This window comes from Hippoglossus stenolepis, chromosome 10 (genome assembly GCF_022539355.2).
Source record: "Hippoglossus stenolepis isolate QCI-W04-F060 chromosome 10, HSTE1.2, whole genome shotgun sequence".
NCBI lineage: Eukaryota > Metazoa > Chordata > Actinopteri > Pleuronectiformes > Pleuronectidae > Hippoglossus > Hippoglossus stenolepis.
Window position 1 is genome coordinate 12,930,252 of NC_061492.1, and position 23,392 is coordinate 12,953,643.

General features: G+C 43.1%; 2 protein-coding genes across 3 annotated transcripts in view; one reads left to right on the forward strand and one right to left on the reverse strand.

Annotated features, from left to right (window-relative positions):
- The first annotated feature begins 1,483 nt into the window (after positions 1-1,483).
- Positions 1,484-8,564, forward strand: tacc3 (transforming, acidic coiled-coil containing protein 3). Its single transcript, XM_035168118.2, has 17 exons — positions 1,484-1,623; positions 3,563-3,728; positions 4,113-4,243; positions 4,334-4,380; positions 4,468-5,566; positions 5,681-5,723; positions 5,816-5,945; positions 6,118-6,176; positions 6,261-6,397; positions 6,564-6,648; positions 6,760-6,888; positions 7,419-7,486; positions 7,560-7,603; positions 7,693-7,853; positions 7,970-8,076; positions 8,156-8,276; positions 8,365-8,564. Exons 2-17 carry the CDS (start codon positions 3,564-3,566, stop codon positions 8,428-8,430), a joined length of 2,592 nt encoding a protein of 863 aa, XP_035024009.1. The 5' UTR covers positions 1,484-1,623; position 3,563; the 3' UTR covers positions 8,431-8,564.
- Positions 8,565-9,673: 1,109 nt separating this feature from the next.
- LOC118116433 (fibroblast growth factor receptor-like 1) overlaps positions 9,674-23,392 on the reverse strand; it is a 30,821-nt gene continuing 17,102 nt past the window's right edge. The window contains exons 3-7 of one of the 2 annotated variants that reach the window (XM_035168119.2): positions 20,122-20,394; positions 13,962-14,048; positions 12,966-13,250; positions 11,900-12,253; positions 9,674-11,231 (exon numbers count right to left, since the gene is read on the reverse strand). In XM_035168119.2, coding sequence (XP_035024010.1) covers positions 10,795-11,231; positions 11,900-12,253; positions 12,966-13,250; positions 13,962-14,048; positions 20,122-20,394 — 1,436 coding nt within the window. In that variant the 3' untranslated portion in view covers positions 9,674-10,794. The remainder of the gene's footprint in view (positions 11,232-11,899; positions 12,254-12,965; positions 13,251-13,961; positions 14,049-20,121; positions 20,395-23,392) is intronic. The other variant, XM_035168121.2, reaches the window with a different exon arrangement.

Genomic DNA, 23,392 nt, shown 5'->3' on the forward strand with positions numbered 1-23,392 from the left:
ATAGTCGCTTATAGAGACTAGAATCGCCACTGAATAAAGGCTAAGACCTGTAAAGTTGTTTGCCAGCTGCCACATAACACCAGGAGAAGAAAAACGATTTCTGTTTACATTGATTCCCAGGCCCAGATCTAAGTGGGCAGGGGGGGGGGGCAATGTATATTCTTAAGAATTAAAAGTGAATTGCTCTTTGTAAGGGTTATTATTATTATGATATAATATTATCATTATATTAGTGATATGACATGGTTTCAAAATTATGACAATATAATTTATCACAATCATTTCACAAACGTATCTCCCATCAAAATGTGTTATCATGACAGGCCCACCTCAATATTCTCAATAATACACCAAGTGAGATGTTTCTATGTTCAGTTTACAGCTTTAGTTCTCTGAGAACTTCTTTCATATCCATGCAAAATTAGTATTGTACAATGAAATATCTTTAACTGAAATGATACTAAATCAAATTGAGACCTTGTGAATCTGATCGAATTGATTTGGGAACTTAGCAGCGATACCAAATTATTCAAAATGATTTGCACATGAGGAATAGGTTAAGATTTTAATAGAGAAACAAACCTATCAGAGGTGTGAGCAGCACCAGGGCTACACTACTCAATATTCTGACTTTGAACAATTTCACACATGGACATTTCATGTTTGAACTATTTGTTCAACTCTACATTGGGCTCTGTTCTTATAGTTATAGTCATCTCTCTAATTGAAATAATAATAACAATAATAATAATGTTAATAATAACGTTAATTATTATTATATATAATTATTGTTATTATGGTTATACCACGGATTGGTTGAATTTCCTTTTGTGACGCATTCTTTTAAACTTGGAAAAACACCACTGTGTGAAAAGGTGCCCTCCCCAAATCTCTAATTGGCCCCTGCAGTCTAGATCCGGACCTGCTGATTACTGTATAAAAGGCTGTGAGCTTACTGTCTGTTCACTTCCCAGTTCGCTCTCACTGCCCGGAAGCCACGTCTTTTTTAAACACACAATTCATCACAGCGGCCCCCTAGTTGTTCTATGTATTCCACAGTAATGTCACATTCTTGTCCTGTTACGTTTAGTTGGCTGGAGAGTTGTGATGAAAACAACAATAAAAACATAAAATAAAACCAATCGTTTGCGCGTATGCAGCTTAAAACGGGTGGAAATGTCTGACTACCGTGCAAAAAACGACCGTAAACGTGGATTGTTGAGTAGCTCGCACCTTTGGTGTCATTGAAACCTTTAATAATCACACATTATTCTAATATAGATGTTTTAATAAACTGGTGCACGTGGTGCGTTTGGTCGCTGTTTACAGAGTTGTGAGCTGTTGTGTTAACTATCTTGCTTTTTTTACACATCTTCGGAGTTGGTCCGTGGTGCGCAGCCGTACATTAGATCACATCCGCTCTGAGGCCCGATTGGCTGCTCAACCAGGAAGTGTGTTCGCTTTGAACGCTTCCCTCGATTTCATTGGTTTGTTTCCAGACTTTTAAATTCCAAACGGTTGTCTCACAGAGAAGGCGAGAGGGGTTTTCAAAGGGTCGATCCTCTTCACCCGGACTGAAGCTACATGGTCTGACAGAGACCGTCCTAATTTCTGCTTTTCCAGGTAGGTGCGGAACAATGTGTGAGAATATAGGGCGGGTGGTGGTGTAGTTTTTTTTACTTTGTTGTGTGTTAATCTAACGTCATCCAGAGGTTTTGTGTTCCTCCGCAAGTCAACTCGATGGTAACGTTAGTTCCTAGATAACTGTTAGCTTAGCAAATGTAGCCTTTGTGCTTGTTAATTAACGCTCATTGTGTTCATATTACAGTTGCTTGTGTGTGGTATGTTTCCTACAGTTCATCAATCTGCGCAGTAACTCGTGGCGAATGTGGATGAACAGTTATGACTGAAGTGTGCCGGTTGTTTGTGTGTTTCTTATTACTCAGCGCCACAACCAACACACTGAGCTAAAGTGTAACTTAGGTTATTAGCAACGATTGTCAGGAGACGTCACAAAGACAAAGATGTCGGTCATTAACAGTGTGGATGTGGCAGAGGATTGTTCAGTGATTCATCCGCGTGATCTCAGCCTCCAGCAACGTTACCAGAAGTTAGTCCGCAAGCATCATGACCTCAGTCAAGGCGTTATCACATGTTTGTGTTGTTGATGACATGAACTTTCTAGACACACAAAAAGCATCATGCTTCAATGAAGGTCAACATCACGTGTTTGTGTATAATCATAAACCACAAACAGTGAAAATCCACCAACGCCCAGCAGCAGAAGTTGGAGCAAATTCAATTTGAAAACAAGTATCACTTTTGCCATCTCGGATTTCTTAGACATAAACACATTCATCTTAGACATGTCTGCATGTCATAGCAAATAACAGATGAAGGAAAAATTATTTTATTTGGAGTACAAACATATATTTACATCTGTACACCTATATACACATACATACATAGTTCTTTAGTCTCTTAATATCCTCTCGTATTTTCTGACTTGACTTTTAAGGCATAAAAGTTTAAGTCTTTTGGAAGGTTTACTCCTCGGTACTCCATATGATTCAGATTCCAGTTTAGTTGAATGTCTGGATTGGCTTATAGTTAAAACACAATACTAACTTGGGTCTAATGAATATTCAATTTGAAATCTGAAACTAAGCTAAAGGCTTCTAGCAAAGAAAATAAGTTCAATAATTAACTTTCTGGGTTTGAAAAGTAAATTTAGATGTCATCTGCAAAAAAACTGATTTATTAATATCAATATTCACAGTGGCAGCAAACCATTGTTAGCCTGTTGGTGTGGTTTACTGGGATCCTTACATGGAACTGTGTTTCTTAATGTAAATATTTGCAGGCATGCTTCTGCTATTGCAAGTCAAAATGTCTGCTGTGAAAAAGGTGAACGGTCAATTAATATGACAGCACCGATTACCAAGTCAACTACCCTTCATTTTGACCGTTGCTTTAAACCATTGAGGCTTTTATTTCTGAACTCCACAACACAATGACACTGACCTAGAAATGGACTGAATGCTTTCCAGGGGGGGGAATTGTTAGTGCCCTCTGGTGGGAAAACTGTGTAATGGCACCACTGTTTGATACACATTTTGGGTTTGCTCTACTCGACACACCTCTGCTGTTACTTCGTTTTATCCACCAACATCTGCACTGCTGCCCATATATCTATATACTATTGACCACCAGAACAACCTTAACCTTAAGGATCCAGGTTATGTTTTACATATTTGTTTAATGTCCTTACTTTTCCCTATTTGTTCCCAAGGACAATGTGTTATATTAATACAAAATGTAGCCACGTGGCAACCAAGCTTTACCAATAGAAGTAAGTAGGTAGAATCTCATTTGTTTAGATTCTGTGACTTAACGTGTCATCTTCTTTCCTGTGAAGATGGTTCTTGCACATCAGAAACGGCCACCATCAAATATTTCTTATCTACTGGGTGCAGCTTTCTTGATGGCGCCTCCCCCCCTTCAAAGAGTAGCCTGGTCATCCCAGCCCTTAAACTGATAGTCGGTCTCTCTGCTTTTACAGGATGAGTTCCGTTGCGGTGAATGATGAGAATCGAGGGGTCTGCCCTGGAGGAAAACACAACAGCTCAATTACCGACATATTTGACCTGGATCAGCCGACCGGGAGGCCGTCCATCCTGCGTCAGTCAGAGAACCTGCCCAGCAAGACTGTGCCGAAGGGGATGAAGGTACAGAGCCAGCTTCTTGTGATCATTTTAGATGTTTTGTGTTCTTTTCAGACACCGCAATGAGACTAGGCGGAAAATAACAATTACTCCCAAACAACAAGCTAAGTGATATTAGAATTTGTTTCTGTTGCACTGTTCAACACAAGATGCTTGAAATGTTTAGTTCTCAGACTATTGGAAGTTTTTACCACATCTTGTTTCTTGCCCACTTCTATTAAATCATAATCAGACAAAATAAACAAGTTAAAATATCTATTGAGAAATAAATCCACTAGAATAACTGGGCATTCAAATTAATATTTTCTTTCGTCTGTTTATTCTTTCTGTAGATATTTTTGTATCCAGGTAACATTTGCTAAACTCCCCCGGGCTATTTGTGTGTAGGTTTGTTTTCAGACCCCAAGAAGAGACCCTATGACCAAGAGACTTGTCCAATCTCCAAGCAAGTCTGCGAAGATGACCAGTGTGGACGAGTGCACAAAGGCAATGGAGACTTTAAATATAGAAAAAATAAAGTAAGTTACATTTCTTTTACTGAAACAACCATCCAGGGAAATAAAGGTTCAGTTTAAGTAAATTTAAAAAATCCTTTTTTGCCTTTCCAGTCCTTTACCACAAGAGGTCCCTGAGCACCCTGATGAGCCCAAACTGGGTAATTTATCCAAAATGACAAAGATATTTCACTTGACTGTCTTTGAACGCTGTGGAATTAATGCAAATCCCCTCGACTTCTCCACAGAAGTGTCGTCTTATCCTGATGACGAAATGCCAATACAAAGCAAAGGAGGCTATCAGCTGGATTTTGACAACCTGGAAGCCATGAATCCGTTTCAGGGAACCAATAACATGGTTCTCTCTCCTGCAAAGCCCGATGGTGAAAACTCTCCCCCAGACCAAAAGGTGTCTCAACAAACACAGCCAGAAGATGTCTTGGAGGAGACGGACAAGGTCTTAGATGAGACACTTCCCTTTGCTCCGTCCGTGGAAAATTCACTGGTTGACGTCTCTGCCAACATCAGCTCCACAGAGAGCAGTGTGGTCACATTGGCGAATGTCCCAGCAGTTGAGGAACAAGATTCGTGTTCTGCAATGCCCGAAGAACAACCTGCTGAAATGTCTCCAAAGGCTGTTCAAGACAAAACACAAGAAATCTTTGTGGAGGACGCCCCTCTGCCATCGAAAGGCTCATATTGCTTTGATTTTGACAACCTTGATGAAATGAATCCTTTCCAAACTGGTGGCGCTAAGATGCAGAAGTCCCCTGTCCTCGGGAGAAAGCTGCCAGACAATGATCCCCCTATCGAGGAGCCACAGGTGAAGGAAAACAAACCTGCAGATATTGTTGATGTTCCTGAGGTCGCTCCGAAGTTGCCTCCTCAGCCTGATGTGAAACCCATCGCTGCAGTTGTCCCAATGTCCACTAACGCAGCCAAGCCTCCGTCTGCTGAATCTCAGCCAGATGCGGCCCCAGTTAAGGAAGGCCCAATCAAACTCGAGTTCAATTTCGACGACGGAAGCGAGGTCAAAAAGAAACCACCACCCAAGAGGTTTGGCAAAAGGCCACCCGGTGCAAAATCCAAAGCAGAAAAGCCAGTGTCGGATGTCAAAACGCAAAAGGAAACTTCAGTGAAGCCCGATGCCGGCGACGTGGTCGAAGTTCCAGTTCCCAAAAGCTCGTACTCATTTGACTTTGAAAAATTTGACGACCCAAACTTCAACCCGTTTGGCACCAAAACGGGCATGAATAACACTCCAGTGTGCAGCCCTGTGCTTACGGAAACTGCCATTCCAGAGCAGACAGAGAAGCCTGCGGAGGAGGAAGCTGTATCACCAGCCTGGTATGTTAAGGTTTTTTTTTTTTTTAATAGCCTGTGCCAAGTATCTACTTGCAGTGGATGCTTCACTTGACAACAGCGCTTTTATTCATTGTAAGTGTGTTTTTCCCTGTGCAGTGCGGTAGAGAGTGTCCCAGCGGCTGAACCCAGCCCTGTACAGGTAAGAGAAGCGATGTTGATATAATCCTAAATTACATCTTTCCGTTTAACTCTTTGATTCACAACAAATATTTTGTTTTTGTGGAATGACAGACTTCTGCCCCCGCACTCAACAAGGAAACCGCGCAGAGTCTCCCTCAGGTGTCCGAACCATTTCAACCTGAGCAGAAGTCAGAGCCTCCGATGTTTGAATTCAATGACAACTTTGTTCCTGGAGCAATGTGTAAGTAAACGTCGGCCATAATGCTGAATTCTTTTTGTTTCTTTAACCGGGACTTTCAATAGTTTCTAAAACAAGTTCAACACACTCACTCCTCAGTTTGATGCGAGTCCATTCAATTTCCTCAATAGATCTTCATTCTTCGTCTCCCTTTGTCTTTATCTTTTGTCTTTAGTCATGGCCAATGATTTGGATGGACAAATGGACTACCTTGAACAGTTTGGGTCCAGCCGTGTGAGTACTTGCATCATGTTTGTTAAATAAACCATTTCACTGTCAACCCCATAAGATATTAAATGTCAAAATCTCTGTGGACAGTTCAAGGAATCTGCACTGAGGAAACAATCCTTGTATCTTAAATTCGACCCGCTCCTGAGAGAGAGTCCAAAGAAGTCCACAGCCGCCGCTGAAGCCGGTCAGACCCACGGGCCCCGTCCCGCGGCCTTTGCTTCACGGTATGACGTTCTTCTGTTTTTACTTCCTCTGATTGCTGCTGCTGTCACTAGATGTTAGAGCGGAATTTGTTCTGCTTCGGACAAACTGTACAACAAAATGAAACCTGTCTGAAATGTAACCACGTAGACCACTTCACATGTGTTCTTTCTCCCACCACCAATTCAGACTCGAAACTCAACAGATGGCAGGAAAAGACGCGACAAATGCACCACGGGACTGTGACTTCAAACTGTTTGATCCTACAGCACCAGTAAGTCGATGCTGAACCGCAAACAATCACTGAATCTGTCGCTCTGTTTTCTACACTCTGTGTTTCCTTTCGTCATCTGCTCACCTTATTTACACTGTAACTGTCATGTAGGCGACTCCAATCTTCGAGAGCCTCGTCCCATCCTACCCACAGCAGGCAAACACTGACGAGGCCATTATCGACGTGCTGAAGTACAGTCAGAAAGACATGGATGCAGCCATCGCCAAAGTCCAGGCGGAGGTACGTCCTGATCAGTGCGTTTTGTGATCTGACAAGTAACAGCAGTCGTTTCAAACACAGAGGAGCTTTTCCATTTGAGGTCATTTTGTTTTGGTGAATGAAAATTCAACATTGATACAGAGTCAACCACACTAGGACTCGTTGTCAATGTTAATTTCAAACAGTCCCTGGAGCTGTTTAGAGTTATTTGATTCAGCCACAGCAAGTGCAATGAAGTAATAACTGTGCTCCTGGTATGGTTGTAAATGTCAACACAACTGTTTCTAAAGCAGAACATTAGGTGAAACTATCAGTTTCTTCCATCATTTAAGGAGACTGTAGTTCCATTTGTTAAACTTTAGTAGCAACAACAGTAGCTACAAGTATCGAATGCTGCCATGTTTTATCACTGAAAGTTCACATCAAACTCCTAAATAGCTATTTTTTATAAGTTTTTTTTTTTTGTAAGATTTTACCCTGTGAACTGCAAATGGACGATACTATTGAATAAAACCTATTTCTCATTAAATACTTTGTATTTTCACGAACAGTCAAAGGAGAAGGAGCAGCAATGGAGTGAAAAATATAAAAAAGTACTTGATGATGGTCAAGAAATGAGGTTAGTTGTGCTTCTTTTAATTTTGTCACTTTTAAGTTTCAGTATATCTGACTTTTTTTTTTCTTCTACGCAGGAAAATAATTGCAGAATTTGAGCTCATGATTGCAAAAATTATGTGTAAGTTGACATAAATTCTAACATGTTTAACTCTGCAGAAGTGCGAATGTAATGGCTTATTTAAAAACCTCTTTTCTGACATTGTTCAGCCGATCAAGAGAGGGAGAGAGAGGTGGCCCAGACGAAGCTGAGCGAGGCTCTGCTGGAGAAGGAGCAGACGTCCAGCGACCTGAATGCGATGGAGAGATCTTTCTCTGAGCTTTTCAAGAGACTGGAGAAGTACAAGGACGTTATCGAGGGTTACAAAAAGGTTAGAAAGCAACAACACTTTCCTTGTGATAAACCACAAACACTTAATGTAGTTAAGGATTTCACCAAACCGGCGGTGGTTTGAATTATAATTTGTTTTCTTTGCCATTCCCCCAGAATGAAGAGACTCTGAAAGCCTGTGCGCAGGACTACCTGGTGAGGATCAAAAAGGAGGAGCAGCGCTACCAGACGCTAAAAGCTCACGCTGAGGAGAAAATTGGCCTGTAAGAAACCAGCCTCTTCTGTCTTAATGGTGAAGAATATAATGTTGCAGTGACTGACTGTTTCATTGTTCATCCTCAGTGCAAATGCTGAAATTGCTGAGGTGCGCTCAAAGTTCAACTCCGAGGTGTCGGCTCTACAAGCTCAGCTGCGGCGGGAGCAGCTGAAGGTTCATTCGTTGGAGAAGAGCCTCGACCAGAAGGTGAATGAACACGTTCATAAATCTTATAAGATATAAAATTATAATCTCAACATTTTTCTAATGTCCCATTGTGTTTTTTGTTTTCCAGGGGAAGGAGGCTGAAGAGCTGACCAAACTTTGTGATGAACTTATCACCAAAGTTCAGAAGGGTTGAGCTCGTTCTGTAAATACTGTTTTAAATTCTTCTGTTTTTCTTTGTTGGTACGTTTGACTTTTTCTTGTTCTGTCCTTGTAAATGTTCTTAGAAATACTGTAAAAGAAATTAATAAAGATGATTTAATTCCTGAATGATTAGTGTTTGTAAACACTAGGGGGCAGTGTTAGATTTAGAATTTAGTCATGGAGCTCAGAGATCCCAAACGTTTCAGCCCACAAACCCTAAAATAACCACAACCCCAATTGTTCTGAAGGATATTGATTTGAGCCAGTTGACAAAAACTTCCACTATGTGCTGATGTTTCAATGTTTCCTTTGGTGCTGAAAACTCACCTGCTGAAACTGATTGTCTTCATCACCTCAGGAGTCACATTGAAACAAAGAAAATCAGAAGGCTGATGATTTGAATGTTTTTATTTTAAATTCAACTTGTATTTTTTAAAAATTAGAGAATGATATTTTATTTCAGGAAATCTTGAAACCCTCCCTCTGCACATCAAAGCCCCCCCAGGGGGTCCTGACCCTTGTTTGGGAGCCACTGATCTAGATTTTGGGTTTAAATCGTAACAAGTGAATGTGGAAGTAAAGATGACTGAAGCCTTAAAAAAAAGGTTTGCTTCTGTGTAGGATTTCCAGTTTAAACACACGATACACTCGCCTCTGTCCGGAGCCGGAGCTCATCTCCATCCAGCGATGCTCGCGACAAAACAAGAGCTCACCTGACACAATGCTCCCCTTCTTTCCTGAGCAATCACAGGCTCCTGTCACATCACTCCCACAGCAGGACAATACACTTCTAAATGGTGAAAGGAAATCCTACCTAGATTGGAGTTGAATGAGGTGGTGGTGCGGACCAGAGGGGGGCTGGATTCACTTAAATGAGGGGGGGGGGAAGAGATGCTGGTCATACGGTGTAGTCTTGCAGGGGCCATCACTCACCTAAAAAGGGGGGACTGAGAGACTGCCCTTGTGTCTGTTCTGTATCTATTCACTCATTCATCCCGGCAACTTGTTACCCTCTGCTGGCTGCCCTCTGCGTCACCCCCAGGAGACACTTCGGCCCGCTCAAAGGAGGAAAGCTGACCCGTCTGGGCACCAGCGCCTCAACAGCTCCGACGTTTTAGGACTGGAACTGTCAGCGAAGTCAATCACCAGGACTTTTACGCCTTGTTTACAAGCACAGGCTTTGCAGAACATTAACGTCCTCCACAAGAACACAAATCATTAACATTTGTAAGAGGTTTGTTTCAGGTCATTTAATCAAACTACCAAACCATCAAACGTTCAGATGATTTAGTTCTTGAGCCTTGAACAGAGTACATCATACAAGATTGTCAAATATAACCAATTACAAAGAGCAATGCCTAAAATATTTAGCATGAACTAAATGTGATTAAACTGGGGAGACACAAGTACTCAAAATGCTCTATAGACAACAGTATACTTTAATAACATTACATAGATATGTAAAACGCCTTACTCTGAAAAATAAACCTTTGATACATTTTTTTTAGCAAAATAAATTAAATATTCATGACTCAATTTGATTATAAATGACTACAGCTTCATATACTGCGGGTGGATAAGGTGGCGGTCAAAGCAGCAGACTGCTGGTTTATCTCAACATGCTACTGACTAGTGATGGGCACCTACCTAAAAAGAAGTTTAAAGTAATAATGACGACCGATTCACTTGACGTGAAAACACGGTTCTTCCCTCCCTTGCAGTCTCAGGCAAGGCTTACATGCCACAAACAGGCTATAAAAAAAACCTACCAGCCTCCTCTGTATCAACATGGTAGAGAGGTGAGGGATGGAATTAGGTAATACGAAGGATAGTGGTCAGCGTTCCGAACATTATGCATCTTCAACAAAACAAAAGGACTACCTGAGTAGGAGCATAAAACCAGCCCTTTCGTAAATCTCCGAGTACCATTTCTCATCTTCGTCACCAGTCACAACGCACAGAGCCTCCGTGCTCGGGGTTAAAACCTCCACTTTCAGCCACACGGAGGAGAATGAAATTGAACTGCTGAGGAGGAGCTTTCAGCTGCAGTTCAACTCACACGCTAAACATTTCCTTGTTCTTTTATTTCTACTAAGTGCACAACAAGGATTAATGGATTTTTAGTGGTGTGAGAATCTGAAGGTAAAAAAAAAATAAAAAAGCACCAAATGTGGAAGTTTGGAGGCAAAAACGCGAGGTGTGTCACTGGCCACTGTTTTTCACACACATGCACGCTCTCCCAACAATGTCCAGCGATAAGAGGAGTCCGTTTTTGATTTGGATTCGAGTGATGCCAGGTGAATGACACAACTATCTCCCTCTGAGAGCAGTTATTGGGGAGGATTTGGCACCGAGGCTAACACTGAAAATGAATGTGTTGATGCTGATGTACTTTCCCGTCCACATGGGAGTGAGTGTGAGTGTGAATGTCCGTGTAGATTTTGGGGTAGATTTTGGGCGGGACTGTCGGTCCCCCCTGACTGAGGAGGAGCTGCTGCTGTGCCAGGTACTCCTCGTAGTTCAACGAGCTCATGCAGTCTTTCTCCGGGTTGGAGGACGGAGCCACGCAGCCCCGGTCACGCTCTCTGTACGGCAGCCGGTGGGAGCTCTGCAGCACCTGCGTGGCTGCAGCTGGAGCGCTGGGAGGGGAGGGACAGTGTTTTCTGCTCTGACAGAACCACAGCAGCACTGTGCCAAAGATGAACACTACTCCGGCGGGTATGCCGATGATGACGGGCCAGGGTAGGGAGCTGGAGGCTGGCGAGAACACAGGCGTGATGGGAGGCTTTGTGTCTGTGAAAGAAGTAGGCCAAAAAAAGAGAAGGATCAACACAAGTTCACAACTCATACATTAGTTAGTTAGCAAAGGTTTGTTTTACTCCAAAGGCACGAGCAACAAGATGTGAAATCTTTAACATCAGTTCCCTTAATGTGCCTGATTTCATGGAAATCGGTTGAGTAGTGCTGGCTGCTAACTAACAAACAACGCAGACGAAAACATCCTCCTTGGCGTAGATAAGGAGCTTTATTTTTTGACTGATTAAATATCTTGGATTCAATTTACTTCAGCATAAACATGAGAAAAACTACAATGGCCTCAATCAAGAAGAAGCATGATAGAAAGTAGTTTGAGGGACAGTTAAAATGGGCTTTTATTTATAGGATTTTATCTTGTAAAAACTATGTCACAATTTGATAAATAAGAAATGACAGAAGATGTTAGTGTTGCTTTGTTGTCGTCTGTCCTCATTTGTTCTCTTTACTGACGTGTCACGTCATCTCTCGTTCATTTCAGTTCTACATTCCTCTGATGTGATGGTGTTATGTTATGTTGATCGAAAAATAAACCACCACATTAAATGTACGCAGATCCTTGTGCAGGCTGCTGACTTGTGCAGGCTGCTGACTGGTTGCTCTGCATGTTTGTAACACACTGTGAGCACACATTCACTGAGCCTCACCTGGCAGCACGGTGAGGAAGGCGCTGCGGAAGCTGTAGCCCATGGTGTTGGCGCCTAAGCAGATGTACATGCCAGCGTCCTCCTCCTTGGCGCGGGTAATGAGCAGCTTGTTGAGGTAGGAGCCGTCGGGCCTCGACCACACCTCCCCCGTGGGCAGCACCACGAATCGGTGGTCCCCCACCTCAATGGTGGAGTTGTAGCGGCTTTCCTCATTAGACTCCACACGCTTGAGCCACTGAATGACCGGCTTTACGTCGCTCCGCACTTTGCACTGGAAGGACGTGGTGCCGCCGTAGTCTACGGTCGTGTTGACTGGGTGAGTGCCCGTCAAAACAGGCTTGGAGTTTGTCCTTTCTGCGAAGACACACACAACGAAAAACCGTCAGCACACACACACACGGGCATCTTCTGGCATGGCAGCAAGGACTGAAGAGGGCTAAGAGGATAGAAGAGGTCTTAGTTGTCTGTACCGTTATTAGCCTCGAGCTTAGAACTCATAATTGACAGAGAGGGAGGAATACCACATGTAACACAAGAAGTATGTGTGATTAGTTTCCTCTCGTTCTTTGCTCCTGGTTGTACAGCACACATTTCTCATGGGAAGGAGGGGAGCTGAGGGTCTGGCAGACAGCTGGGCTTTAATCGGCTCCAGATTGGGTGGAGGGTCCCTAAGTTGAACAGCCTCTCTCCCCTTCTCCTTCTCCCTCTCCCCTGTGCAAACATCGGGGCACAAGCCCTGAATCTCAAGCCGGCTTCCTCAATATGCTTCTCATATACATGATTACACAAGCACATTCATCATGTTGCGAGTCTACGAGTAAGACCTGCTGATCACAATCAGACGTCAGGGGTAGGTAGATCAGAGAGACGACTTTTTTTAAAGGTTACAGCTCTTCCTCTGCGAAAATCAGACCAACTATTAAAGTGATTACACTGTTTTAATTTCCTGTACAAAAGAGCATAAAAATGATCCTGCAAACAGCAGTTACCACTTAAGATTAATTTGCTTTATATCATTCATGTGTTAACACTAGTATTTCCAGGTGAGCTTGTTTGGTATACTCACGTATGACCTCAACTTTATACGTGGCGTTGATTTCCCCCGCCCGATTGGCGACCCTGCAGGTGTATCTGCCGCTTTGCTCGGGTGTCAAGTTCCTCAGACTCAGAGTCCACTTCTTCTGACGGCCCTCGCCGACCTCCTGCTCCGTCAGCGGCCGGTCGTCCTTCAGCCACACGATGTCCGGGCGAGGGTTCCCGCTGGCCGCGCACTTGAGTCTCACTGAGCTGCCAACAGGACGCGCTATCACCCTCTTCCTCATCTTGGCAGGCTGAGTGAAGCGAGGGCGCACTTTAGGGGGTAAAAAAAAGAGGAAAAACATTTACCTACTTTATCTTTTTTGTAAGTTTAATTTCCTCAAAAAATAAATCATATATGCAGAACTTTTTTTGTTCGTTGGCTGACCTTTTTTGAAAATACAACAAAGTTTTACATTTTCAGATTTCATTTTCCCTTTGCTCCAGACAGCCAGTGATTTCTTTTTGTAAATAATAAATGATACACACACACGTTTTCTCTACACAGCACTATTTCTATCAAACAGGGGCAATTTAGAGTTCAGGATCTTGCTCAGAATCCTAACCTTGGCTGGAGGAGGCAGGTATCAAACCACAGACGTTCTGGTTAGTGTCTCTACACAGCCGCCCCATGGCTTATGGCTTCAAAATCAAATAGTTGACTGGGTGTATCCCAGTGAACATCAAGCAAAAGCTTTAATAACATGGCAGAATAAAACTATGCAGATTTTTCAAATCAATCTGCATTTTAACTGCCCAAATGACAATAATGTAACTTTGACTTTGACAGATTTTCACATCCTTCAGTGATTCAAATGACTCCATTGATGCTATAAACAAAAAAAAACAGCAGCCACAGTTTGCAATGAGCTGTGAAAGTACATGGGATTTGTAGAAAGTAAAATAAAACATACAAAACCACTATTACGGTCCATTAATTTACCACTGCCGCATTGACAGCATGCCAAGCAAGCAGAGCTCTTACCAAATTTGTCCAACATGCCATCGGCGCCCAACTCAGACTCCGCTCCATCAGCTCCTCCTGGTCTGGTTTTATCAGAACCGGAGTCATCTGTTAACACACCAACGGAGAAAAGAAACAAGGTGTAAGTTCTTTTGTTATTTACATAAAAACAAATCTTGCAGGAAAAGACTCAATCTTGTGCAGAAACAGCCTTTAAACAGCAGAAGAGTGATGTTACAAAATATAATCTGAGTAAAGTTGTACAAAGTGTTGATTTGAGGTGATGACACCCAACATCTGCTGTCAGTTAGAGACTGCAGAGAAAAACCGTTGGTATTTTTTAAGCAACTTGCAGACCAGATATCAAACTTCCAAAGTTTGACAAAATAATCATTAGTCAAGGTCAAGGTCGACTTCCAGCCTTGACTGAAGTCTCAGTTTTGTGCTGAGCAGTCAACTGCCTCTCAAGGTTCGGAAAAAAGTAACAAAAAGTCAAAATTATAGTTGCATGATAAGTCCGGAATACATTTTATTGGTATCTGAAGCAACTTAAGAGTAATATTTTTTATTGGCTACATGTTTCTTAAATTACTCTACTGTACATGCATTATAGAGCAAGATCAATGCCAGACTGTGGCTACTTTTAAAGCCTGTTTTAACTTTTCATGACTTTGTTTTAACTCTGTCACCGTCACAGCTCTTAACACAGCGAGCCAACACCAAACAGCACCGGCAAAGTGCTCTCGGCTCTGTGCGAGTAAATTTGGCATTTATGGTTCGGCTCCTCCGAGCGGGGTGCGCTTCGCAAATGCTGCTAGCATTTGGAAGTAACATGATCAGTTTTCATAAGCCCGTGCAGTTCCAGGAGACAGCTGTGGAGTTTATGTCATTGGCTGACATCATGCAGCGGGGCTAAGACGGGCTTAGAGAAAATATAATGAGAGAAACCTAATCGACGGTTGGTGACGCATATCGACTGTTCGGGTTAAGCATTGGTGAATTAGCGGAGCAGACTGGGTTCCTCGCCAATATTCGCCACTCTTTGGGAGGGAGGAGGAGACACTAAGCAGATGATCATTGAAGAGAGGCTGCTGTTAAATGATTCATCTGATACGACTGAGGAGTCACTTCATATTAGATGCAACCGTCAATGTACTTCACAGCATTTCAACCAGAAGTCAGGGAAGTAGAAAGAAACAATTCCACTGTGTGAAGGCCAGGTTAACTGTATGTTTGAATGAGAATCAAAAAATTGGAAAAACTATAGCCAGCCACTTCTGTACCTTTCGTGTCTCGTTTTTTATTTTCTAGTTGAGTGCAGCCTTGTGTTGGATGATTCTCGATGCAGTTTGGCACAGTTGATTCCCTCTCAGGGTTTGATTGGGTCAGGTAAAGAGACCAGATGTGACTTCTAACCCCCTCGTTCTGCCTCCCTCCGAGTCCCCCCGAAACGCACACAGCTCTCTAGGGTTCTCCGGGTACAGACCCTCCTTTGTTTGTCCCCTGCAGCACCAGGCCCAGCCATGATGTCATGGCTATTTGAAGGGGTTTAACTGGCCAACTATAATAACCCATTCCTTTAAAAAACAGCCTCCACTGGAAGAAATATTTCTCTGTTGCTCACTTGGGCTCTCCGCATTCCTGCCGGTTCCTGAACCTCCCAATCCAAACAGAACATGGTCCCACACTGCCGGGGTTTTCTTTTTGACTTTTTTTCCCCCTGAATCTATTTCCTCTCCACTTTTTGGCGATTCTAGGGAACAATGGCACCTTTTATACATCTGTTCTGTCAAAGCCGTCCCTCGCCACGATTGTCCTCACACACTGTTGACTCACTTGGCTGCAGACAGGGCGAGGTAAGACATCTCGTAGCTGACAATATGTTATGTTTGCGAGACGAAAAAGTAAAATAATCAATAATGTGTCTGAGAGGACTGAGACTGAGAGGCCTCTGAATATTTCAGGGGCCTGCTCTTGTGTACAAGAAGTCAGAAAAATCTGCAACTTATTATGCAATCAGTGATCAAACAAAGATTCCTTATACTTTATGTACTCTATGAAATCAAGGGTTCATTATGCACAAGGAAATTCAATTACAAGGGTCCTATTTCGAATGCATGTTTATGCAAGTAAATGATCCAAGTGAAGCCATCAGCTTGTTTAAAATGCAATCACCCTCCATTCATACACTCGCTACACTGTTTAGGGTCTGACGCCATCCCCTCCCGCTTCATTCACAAATCCAGCCACAGGAAACAAGCAGCTACACACTCTCTCTCCTCCGGCCTCCTGTGCCAGCTGAATCACAGGAAAAGGGCCTGATGATTTGGGGTCACAATGAGCTCCAGATGTTGTTGGGGACATTGTAATGGTCAGGGAAAGTTATGCGCAGTGGCCTTGCATCACACTCTGGAAATCTCCAAACAGCTACCACATGAGATCAGTTACATACAAGGCAGTTTATCCGACTGTTGGCCTGACGACGTCTCTGGAGAGCAGGGAAATGAAAAATGTGCCGCGGGAGCCAACATCTCCATGTAGCGACGAGCACTGCCAGCCTTGGAATATGCTATCTGTGTAGACATAAACATTAAAATCCAATCCTGTAAATGTTAATATGACAATCCTATGTTAATGCGAACATGACGCCTGTTGCGGCACGAGCAGCTGTGACCGGAGAGGCTGCTGCGTGTTATCGGTCTATCCCAGTGGGGCGCAGGGAGGTGATGGGGGGCCAGTTGTCAGGAGACCACCCTAAACAGGGCCCAAACAGCCAGCTGGAGGGATTGAGAAGGCGCCATGTTGCACTGACTGACCAAATTCTTCAGATAGCTCATGGGAGGACAGGCCGTCCGCTGGCAGATGGGAAGAAGGCTATCTCTCCAGCCGCAGTGGAACCCCCGCTTACATCACCCTGTAAAACCCCTCCCTCTCTCAACTCCTCAACCTTCTTCTGCTTGTTTTCTCTGCTGCATCTCAGGCAATGTTTAAAAAGTTTTGCACTCCACGTTGGGCCTTGAACTTGAGCCGTTGCCAGGATTTGGTCAACCCCCCCCCCGACCGGCGCAACAACCGTCTTGCTTCTCGTTCTTTTTCACTCTGTGATCCGTTAAAACAATAAACTAACATGATGGATAATGTATGTGGAGCTACGCTGGGAGCTACCCCTCATTTACAGTATTTCGAATAAATAAACTCTCCTCTCTGATCTTTTTGGGGAACATAATCGGCCTCGCAGCAGGTTAACTGCATTAAAATAGCGAACAATTAGCCGATTCAACCTTAATGGAAAGTGTTGCTCACGATAATTGCAGACTGTTTGGCTGCATTATAGTGTAAGTATTTTGACAAAGAGGCCTCCTAATCTCTGTGGCAAAAAAGGCACCCAAAATCCGGCGTACCCCTGATGGAACAATTATCTGTGAAAACAAACGTTGCGGTGATGGACTGCCAGAGTCCAATGGATGATGGACAAGAGAGCAGGACGAGGGGGGGGGGGCTGTCATGCACTCACCAGCACCAGAGGACAAGTAGGAAATGGAACAAACCAGCTTGAGATTCAGAGTCGGGCCAGAAAAGTCTTCTTCCATAAAGGGCAAAAACACTTCTGATAAAAATCGGATAGAAAAATGCTTCCAAGAAAAGCTGACTGAACTTCCATGGTTATTTTTTCCGAGTGGGAGCAGAGCGACGCCGGCAGTCGGGTTGAACTGATCACCCTATGATTCAATGCCAGCTTCATCACAACAGTCTGAAAAATGCTTTTAGTCGAGTCTTTGTTTTCACTGGGTCGAACAACAGCAGACGCCAAAGCAGACGACTTATCTGTCGCATAAACACACCACTGGGAGAAAGTAATCTATTACGGAGATTATTGGCTAATTGTGTGTGTGTGTGTGTGAGAGAGTATGTGTGTAGTTTGGCCTTAATATGTTTAATTCATCCTTCTTTATCTCCTTGCCTTAAATCAACATTTAAATCCAAGAATAAATTTCACATGCGTGTTCAGTATTACTCTCTGCAGCAGAAACAAATACTTCATTTTAAAAAACAAGCAAAGCGGTCAGGGAAAGTTTTTACAGACCCTACTTTTTTCTTTATTTGTATTTGGTCATGTTTATTCAAGCTCTCGCTCAGGGCCAAAACTAACTTCAATTTGTCAGGTTTATATGAAATGATAAATAACAACACCATGAGGTAGAGTCAGTAAATCGTGATCAGGACCGGTTTATGGTGTTTATAGAATACAGGCATCATGGGACATGTAGTATGTAAAAACCGAGATTCCAATCATTGCAATGAACCCTCCTGTGAATGGGAGAGGTCTTTTCTTTGACTGTGTCTCTTACATTCATATGAGCTTCTAACTATGTATCTGTAAGTGTGCTCACTGCAGTGCACACACAAAATTGTAAGATTAAGAAAAATAACAGTACAGAATTCCCGAAACTTGACGAAAAGATGCAACACAGGCCACGAAGAACCATTACACCATTGGTGCTGGTCTTAATGAAGAAAAAAAGAGTGTTTACAATTTGGTGCAGATCCAAATAGAAATCCAGATCTAGTGGTTTCATAAGGGGATTTTTGGACCTTGGCGGCACTTTATATCTTTCCTCTTCTTCTGGATTTTGAGGGGTTTCAACTGTTTCAATGATTACTATTATTATTACAGTGACTCTTCAGCTGTGACTGTTGACACAGTTAACAAACTACATCATCTGGCACATTCTAGCTTTTTTGTTTTTCTCATGATAACGTTTCTCCTCTCGCCAGCCTGAAATCTTGTCAAGATCTACATGCTGCCACGTTTCAATATTTTTACTCAAAAACTGAAATGCCGCCCCCTAAAAAAAGCTATTTTTTATTCATGGCTGAAAAATAATTACTGCTGTGTGTTTGCTGCTTATTGTGAATCTGGACGACATCTGCTCATATCTCATCTGCAGTTACTTTGAAGTGTAATTTCAGTTATGAAATTTTAATTTCTAGAGCAAAACATAATTAAAGAGACACTGCACAGTATCCAATCAGGACAGTGAACCTAATGACAGTGCTGGGTTATCCATCACTTGATTGATTCAGAATATGTTCTATTTTGAATGTCCAATGCAGACACATTCCCACGTCTGACTTTAATACTATATAGCAGAACTGTAGACTGAACCTTGACATTATAGCTGGCTCGTTGCCTCGATCTCCAGCCTTTCATTTTAGCACAATCAGCAGACACCCTCCCTTTGAACTCAATGACAACTTCATATTGAGGGAGACTAAAATAAACGTTGGTCTATTCCCATCTCACGAGCACGCTTTATTACAACGGGCGCCGTTTTCTGAAGTGTTTTCCCACATCTGCCTGATTATGGCTCTTCTTCTGAAGCGCAGCTGTCACAAGACCCGGCTATAACTCCTGCTCAGAGGAGAGAGGCTGCAGACTCTGGCCCTAATTAGGCATCTTAGAGTAATTAGACTAAACACAGCCTTCACGCTCCACTCTGCTCATTCATCATGCTCTGCTCCAGCGCAGAGGAAATGCACTGTATGCACACGCACAAACGAGCAACACACCCGGCCAGGCTGCGCTTAATCCTCCAGGCCCTGTTGGAGAGCTGTGTGAGAGTCCGGGGACAAACCGGCACTATTACACTGAATGTGTTTCTTATTGAGGAGCTGCGGACCTCCTGCCTCCAAAGAGTGTAGCCTAAGGAGAAGGAAGAGCTTGAGATCCAGTTGAGTCACAGAGGATGAAGTAGTATGAAACAATATCCCGTCCCGCTGTTGACTTTGGGCAGGGAGAGGTAGGGGTCGTAACAAATACAATAGATGAGAGGATCAAGCACTAAACCTCCATAAATCCACTTGTTTTAGACCTCGACCTCTATGAGTGATGCTGTCTTTTAACATTTGAACTGCGCTGAGATGTTTGACAGCAGGGGACGGCTAAAAAACGTGGTCTTGAAATACCACAGAGGAAGACGAGTTGGTTCGACCGAACGAATCAGAGCCTGACTCACTGACACAGTCTCTGGTTTTCATTACAGCGCAGGTGATTCCACCTTTTATAGATGCTGAACTGAGCTTGAGTTTTCAGGAAGAGTGACACATTTTACAACAATCGATGATCTCATCCCAGGAACCAACAGAGAAGCAGGTCAAACTGAACTCCATCCGCACTCACCGATGACGATGAGGGTGTAGTTGATGTTGACGCTGCCAAAGCCGTTTGTAGCTTTGCAGATGTAGGTGCCCGTGTCATCTGCCTCCACCTCTTTGATCTTCAGGCCCATGCGGAGGATACGGAAACGGATCCAGCCGCTGTGGATGTTGCGCCCGTCTTTGGTCCACATAATCAGGGGTGGAGGGTCACCTTCCACCGGACACGGCAGCTTAATGGCACTTCCAAGTCGGGCTGACTGCCTGTGAGCAACCTTCGCTGAAACCCGTGGAGGTCCTGAGAACACGCATACACAAAAATCATTCATTTTTTAGAAGCCAAATATCAACCTGAAGCCATGTACAGAAGGCTATTTATTGAGCAAGTGTAGACAGACAGTGTTGTCAGGGTGCCTTTTCTTCTTCTTTGTGTGCGTCTGCCCTGCGTCACATTTGTCTCAAGGATCATTAAGGTGTTCTTTGAGCTGTGTTTTTGATAACCTGAAGGCAATTATTCAAAATATGCTTTTGAAAAAACAAATCACATGATTGAATCTGCAGCTCACAATAACATTAAAATGTGTTTATATCAATATTTTTGAAATGGTAAATCACCTTGGTTTTCTTCGACAATAGAAAGATCAGTGATTACCAACCGTGTCATCCTATAATCCCTATGACAAAGCAATGTCTGCTACCTATTATGACAGGATGCAAAGATCCTTTTAGATTTTACATTTTTAAGGATTTTATGAAGGGAAATTTTCCAGAAACTTACGTGAGAAAAAAAGAGGAGATCAGATTCTAAAAATAATCATAATCACAAACAGGCTGATTCAATTGCTCTTCAAGACCAAAGGAATTTAAATTTGAACATCCATTAAAACTCTATCCAAAACCCTCAGAACACCCATTGAATGAAATGGTTTTGCTGGTAATTCCAAGATGAAAACCGAACTTTGAATCGCAATGTTTTTCTCCTACATTTATTTATCCTGTGACCCGTTTAAGGAATCCTAACCCCACAGTTTGGAAACCGATGATCTAAACCACAATACGCTAAACGTTATGGTGGGTTAGCAGCTTATGGAAACTCCCCTCACGCATTACGTGGCAGGAAATACAATGGGATGCAAAGATCAGGCATATCAGTGCATTTTTATTTATTCAATTTAACCAATTATATATTTAGTTTATTAACAAAGAAACACTGCAAAATCACTGTTTTTATACTTACAAGTGGACATCTTACCCACGCTACACCCTACCCTGTAAATTTATTGAAATCAGCAAATGGCCCTCAGTAGAGCACATATCTTCGCCAAGGCCCAACAGCGCCCAATCAAGCTACGCTAGATTTCAGACACTCATAAATATCAGTTCCCTAAATGTGCCTTTTTAGATCAAGATCCATCAATTATTCCCTGGGAAAAATTTTGAAAAGTGTCCTATCTCGAAATGTTGAAGAAAGTGGATAAAAAAAAACTCCTGGATCCGCACCCTAACTCAGATCTGCCCCAGCATGTAGTGCGTTCTGCTCTGACAAATACACCACATCTTTCCACCAAGTTTTGTGAAAAAAAACGTTCGGTTGTTTTTGTGTAATCTTGCTTCAAAACAAACCAACCAACCGACAAACAGGGGTGAAAACATAACCTCCTCGGCTGGGGTAAATATCTCAATCCTAATTTCCCTGACTACACACAGCCTTGAAAACAGCATGGCTGTAGGCAGATGGAATGAGATAGAGGTAATTTGTCATCTTTTTGTCTGATCACCCAGAAATGTTGAAACCAGATTGTAATAATTGGACAAGCCTTGTCATCCACTGCCTGCACAGAGAGGGTAAAGTGTTCTGGCTCTGGTTTTGTGTAGCGTGCAAGAGATCAAAGTGTTGCGGGGGGAGGTGGGTCACAGTGAGACGGACAGCAGCCTGTTCTCCCTGCTCATAATTGGCTCGGGTCTGCTCCCTCAGATCTGGTGAAGTGAAGCGGGCCGAAACGCCCTGTGATGGTGTTAGGAGGCCTGCGCTGCTGCTCGCACAGCACCAGGTCTTCAACTAACCCCCCCACCACCTCCACCAAAAACCAAACAAAACCCTGAATTACTGAGCTGACTAGACACCGAAGAGAAACAGGAGATTGGGGGAGTGAAAAAAAAAACGGGGGGGAGGAAATGCAACCAAACCCTATAGCAGCAGCAGCCCCCAAAAGTACACAGAGCGCAGTCTGTGCCTCCGAACAAATGGCTGGTCTGGTAGCAGTAAAAACAATGGGGAGGGTAAGTACACATGGCCTCTCCCAACACTTACACACACGCTCAAACACACACACACACACACACACACACACACACACACACACACACACACACACACACACACACACACACACACACACACACACACACACAGTCACATTCCTTTGGTGCATTTCACACATATGGTAAACAAGAAGTTCAGTTTACTGATGGGGCTGCAGTGGAGGAGGAGACACAGGTAACTCCATCTGGTCGTTTTATCCATCACATTGCCGACAGATGTATCTCAGATGTTGCAGGTAAAACATACACGATATGTCGACTGCAGTGCCGCTCGACATTAGACAGTAAAAATGCTCGACACACAAAAACATGTAGTGCCACAATACTCAACTGAAAAAAGTGAATCTTGTGAGTGTAGAATGAAGAAAGCCTACTTCCTTTTTCTTTCTGTTTCTTTCCCAACCAAGCATGAACACACACACACACACAGAGTATTCCTTACTCTCTGTGGATGGTCTTCCCTCGTCCACAGGAAATTGGAAGTGTCATTGTTTATGTCTGTGGAGAAAATGCAATTGCAGTCTTTTTTGGCTGCTGTCAGCCGGCCCATTTCTCACTCCTCTCCTAAAAGAAGAGCAGAACAGAGGCGCTCACTGTTTCTGCTCTCGCGGACTCTGATTTAGGACCACAAACAGGTCACAGCATTGGCTTGGTGTTGCTGGGGCTCATATGGACTGAGTTGATCCTAAACCGCCGCGTGAAAACACAAATACATTTCTGCCAAATCTTGAACAAATAAGCTTCAGTTATCTCCTCTGACTTATGGTCCCACAAGTCACTCAACCATGCGTTCCCTCTGGATTTATGGAGGGAAATCACGCACGAAACGAGGCCTGATTCATGTCAAAGGTTTAGTTGAAGCAAAGTGTCGAAACACAAAAATCCTACATATGAACAGCTTGTGTCAAACATCATTAACTTAGAATGATATACTTCTTGGGAAAATCTAGGGGGAACATCTGAATGAATGGTGA